Here is a 4,574-nt window from a genome sequence, read left to right as displayed (position 1 = left end):
AAATGCCCATCCCCAAAACAAGAAGGGGAACGACAACCGAGGGGTCCACCAGCAGGGGATCGGGTCTACAGCCAGCAACGGGCGGCTGAAAGGGAGGAGGAGAACGAGAGTGGTGGAGAGTCTGAGCCAGCTGGTCTGCACCGGATAAGGGAATTAAAAATGCAAAACACACTAACTAATCTGCTTGCAATGAAGTAAGTGCTTTCACACGCTACAGTCCATAAACATCACACTCTTCCTCGCACAACAGGGAGAATTCTAGACGCAATATTGTCACCTAGAATAAAACATGTAGAAGGTATTCCTACTTATGCAATGTTTTTTATCTAAGGTGTATAGATTGGCTGCTACGATTTTGAATGTGCAGGGAAGGGATGTAGAGTTTTTGGTTTATTTAGGTGTTTGTTTTTGCTCTCTCCTGTGTCCTGTGAATTTGTTAGGTATAGATCCAATGTTTGGCATAGGAGTTATCTCAAACTCCTACAGGTCTCAATGTTGTCAGAGCCTTATATCAGCATGTAGACAGTCAGAAATAGAAATTAAAATCCCTCCAATTCAAAAATAATAAAACGTTTTTATAAAGTCATGTTGAATTGATTTTAAACCAATCAGCTGTTAGATCAGCTGAGAGCCAGGCATTTCCCAGATGCCCTGGCCTGCCTATGTCTTGCAGTCAGTAAAAAAAGCTACTACGCTGCCTGTAACTCAAACCTGCGGCTTCCTTGATCTCATAAGGTTATCGTTGCTCATGTGTGTGTGAAGTAAGAGCAAGTTGAGATCAAGGCAGACACAAATCTCACCAGCATGCATTGAGCGGCAATCGCCGGTGATTGATTCTGCGCAGACCAGGCTCATCTTAAATAAGCCCATCGTCTGTGTCATGAACTCTTGGATAAATAAGGTAAATTAGAATTATCCCACCTGTTAGGGCTTCAATGGAATTATTGAGGTTGCCAACATTCTTTCTGATTAAAATGTACAAACAAGTTTATCCATTCATGTTTTCTTCACGTTACTTTTAGTAGCTTTGATCCATGTCATTCTTACGAAATAGCTGCAGTTACACCCACATAATTAGGCTGTTTTCTTGATTCAATTTGTATTGGTAGTTGACCAGTTACCGAGCAAGCAAGCAACATTAGCCTGCAGCTAAACCCACAATGTATTTTACATGTCAGTCACCTTTTGGATGTTTTCAGCACCAGGGGGAAAGGGGTTTGTTCTAATGTTACTCAACGCTGAGAGACTTACTTTGCAGGTGGGGATAGCTGGCGGAATCTCCAGGGTGGCAGAGACATCCGATGGGCGTTATTGTGCAAAAGATCTCCACGTGCAAAAGATCTCCACCTTCACTTTTTTTCTAATCTTAACTAGTCATTTTGGTGCCTAAATTTTGCCGCTTTCGTCGCAGGAGAGTCAACGTTTGTCAGCTAAATTGAACCTCTTAATGAGAAGGGGGAAGAGATTTCTGGGACTAACTCCGGTAACATTAATGGGGACATCTGCTGTTCTAACTCTGGTATGTGGGGACTTTTATGGTCTGTTTTCCGAATGATCAATAAGCTGGCATCAGCGTTGTTAGCACCCTATGCTGGAGTTTGTGCTGGCCAGGTTTGGAGTGATGTAGCGCTAACAATAGTGGCTGGCTCATAGCTGGCTGGGGTCTAACGTTAACTATGTGTCCCAGGGCCTATCCGCTCTAATCCTGACTGAGGTCTAGGCTGACTGACTTGAGGGTAATAAGGCAGACAGGCAAGGGTGTGCTAGCTGGCTTACTTTGCATTCAATCTAGTCCTCTAATTATACAGCTGTCGTTGCATGGCAAATTTAATCATGTGTTAGCCCAGTGGTTCTAAAGCAATCAGTTTAATTGGTCAGTTTTTACAGAATTACAGCAGTTACAGATGATGTACCTTTTTCACTCCTTTTTCAGAGCCCATAAGTTATTTAAAGCTGTTGGGGTGTGAAGACCATTTCAAAAACATATTAAAAAGTTTATATTGGAAAATGTTACCAAACCTACCATTAAGCTTGCTACATTTATCTAGGGGCTAACATTAGCTTCAGTGTAGTGAAGATTCATTTTGTAGAAATGGTAGCTTAGCTAACTAAACTTTCCAATAACCTTTTTGTTTATATACAAACAAACCAGCATCAGTTTGAAAGAGTGACAATTGCCACAGAGTGACACAGTGACATCAGTGTCGCAGCTTAGACATCCAGTGGTGCATGGGAAGGTGCAAGGGCTCGTCCATTGCTGCTTGCAGCTTTGATTTTTCTATTATATTTTCCTGAAAAGAGTTTTTTTGAATTGTCATATGTGTGAACTCTTTTTATTTTAGTGATGGTGAACATTTATTTACAGCAAAATTATTTACTTCAATGTAATTAGATACACATGTAAAAACAGAAGTCCATTTACTGACATATACACCTTAATACTATTGTCAACAAAAAACAGGACGCACTATTCACAGACACTATACAAAGTAAGCTGCCAAGGCAGCCATTTTGTCTTTAGGTTTTTTAGGATTGCCACGACGTCCCCTGCCCCGTCCCCGCCCTCCTCTTCTCGCCCCTCCACCCCGGTGCCTCATGGTGGCATGTTTGAGCTCCACCAGATCCTGGAAGACCAGATCACAGAAAACACAGCCAGTGTGTTGGGTCTCGCCAGCAGGAAGTGGAGTGCGAGTCTTGTTGAAGTCTACGGCGACCAGAGAGGCATCGCAGGCATCGCAGCTCTCCTGAGCAACCTACGTGAAGAGAAAAGAACAAATTGTAGCAGCTTAAACGATAAATTAAAAAACAAGACAACATAAATACAAGGGCAGTAAATCGGCTAGGGCATGGGCAGGGGGGTCCACAGCGCCACTCAACGCACACCATGGTCTGCATAAAAGTTATTTGATCGTTACGAAATTTGGTGGGAAATTTGGTCTCCCCTTGAGGAACATATACCATTTTGTTAAACTTTGTTTGCCTGACAGAACGTCGGACATCGTGTGCAAACTTTAGAATGCCGGAACTCTCATAATTGTGCAGCCAATTTAAAAATTGTAAGTACTGCGATCTGAGATCACATTGAGGCTTGGGTGTGGTATGGTGGCTCTTTAGTGCCCCCCTAATGGGTTTGGCATTTGACCGCAATTTTGACATCCTTAATATACTTGAACATTCACAAAAATCGGTGCACAAATCAAAACCTGTGAGCATTGCGAGACTACACAGCAATTTGGTCCATACATGTAAGCGGCCTCCTACTGCATGCAAGGCCTTTATTTGGACATCCAATGCATGCAAGGCCTTTATTTGGACATAGTTCCTTCAATATTCACCAGATTTACTAAAGACAGTGCTCTTATAATTTTGTGCATTTTCACATATTTGACGCACTTTTTATAACTCCTCCTAGACAGTAGGAATCTGTGGACCCTCATGACAAAAACGTATCAAAAGACTTTTGCTTAGTTAAAAATTGAGCTAATTTATATTATAAACTAAATTGTTTTTAGGTAGCTACCAAAGAAACTTGAAAAAAAAATCTCGTCCAAAGTAAATGCTATCAACGCAAGATTTAAAATTAAATTATTTAAATCTACACGTCCCAGTTGATCTTGGCAACAGTTATTCCGAATTACAAGGAACCCGGCAAAGTTGTTCCCCATGCTCCACTGAGGCTTATACAAAATTTGAAGTAAATCACCCAGATATCACGCTAGTACCCCCAACGTGCTGGGAAGGGCGAGGTTTTGTTCATCGCTTGCAGCTGTATTTAGACCTTGTATTTGACATTGGTTCCTATACATAAGATATATTGACAGGAAAGAATGTAGGACCATTTTCTTACCTGCACTCTGTGTGCATGTTCAAAGAAGTGCACCACAACATTGCACTTATTACAGGCCATCCTCCATTTTGGTCCAGAAATGGGATCCAGCACCAAAACCCCACTATCACACTCCACACACTGCCCAATGCCTAAGGAGTTGAGAGAGTGCTGACAGGACGGATGTGTACATTCATTGCATCCCATACCTAGGAAAAGCAGATCAGGGTCAGAATGTCAGCAGGCTTTACAAGACTGAGACTAAATGCCAAATTTACCAAGAATGAGGTAAATGTTTGTTACGGTTTTCATTGAGTCTGTGATCACAATATATGTGTATTTAGGTCTTGATTTACTAGGAAAACATCTCATTATACAGTCAGCTCCTGGACTGAACCTGGTAATGACCTCCAGCATACTGTGAGTGAGGGAGAGCTTAGTAGGTACAGTTGTGTTCACATTGAAATACTCAAACTTTGATTAAAAAGTTGATTGGAGAGGGGAAATTTTATAAAAAAGTGCAGAAAATTATAGGCTGCTCAGCCAAAATTATTTCAAATGCCTTGAAATGGCATCTAAAGCCTGAACGACGTGGGAAAAAACGGTCGACTACCATTTGAATGGATCAAAGAATTGCCAAAATGGCTCAACCAATCAGCTCTAGGAAAATCAAAGAAGACTTAAAGTTATCTGTGAGTACTGTTACAATCAGAAGAAGGCTATGTGAAGCAAAGCTATCAGCTAGAAG

General features: G+C 41.5%; 1 protein-coding gene across 1 annotated transcript in view; it reads right to left on the bottom strand.

The window, feature by feature from the left end:
• Positions 1 to 2,367: 2,367 nt before the first annotated feature.
• top3b (DNA topoisomerase III beta) overlaps positions 2,368 to 4,574 on the bottom strand; it is a 153,464-nt gene continuing 151,257 nt past the window's right edge. Inside the window, exons 17-18 of the mRNA XM_032511256.1 lie at positions 3,848 to 4,035; positions 2,368 to 2,753 (exon numbers count right to left, since the gene is read on the bottom strand). Of these exons, the coding sequence (XP_032367147.1) occupies positions 2,481 to 2,753; positions 3,848 to 4,035 (461 nt within the window). The 3' untranslated portion in view covers positions 2,368 to 2,480. The remainder of the gene's footprint in view (positions 2,754 to 3,847; positions 4,036 to 4,574) is intronic.

This window comes from Etheostoma spectabile, unplaced genomic scaffold, assembly GCF_008692095.1.
Source record: "Etheostoma spectabile isolate EspeVRDwgs_2016 unplaced genomic scaffold, UIUC_Espe_1.0 scaffold342, whole genome shotgun sequence".
In the NCBI taxonomy this organism is placed as follows: Eukaryota; Metazoa; Chordata; class Actinopteri; order Perciformes; family Percidae; genus Etheostoma; species Etheostoma spectabile.
The sequence above is the reverse complement of the archived record's forward strand: the minus strand, read 5'-3'. Positions and strand labels throughout refer to the sequence as shown.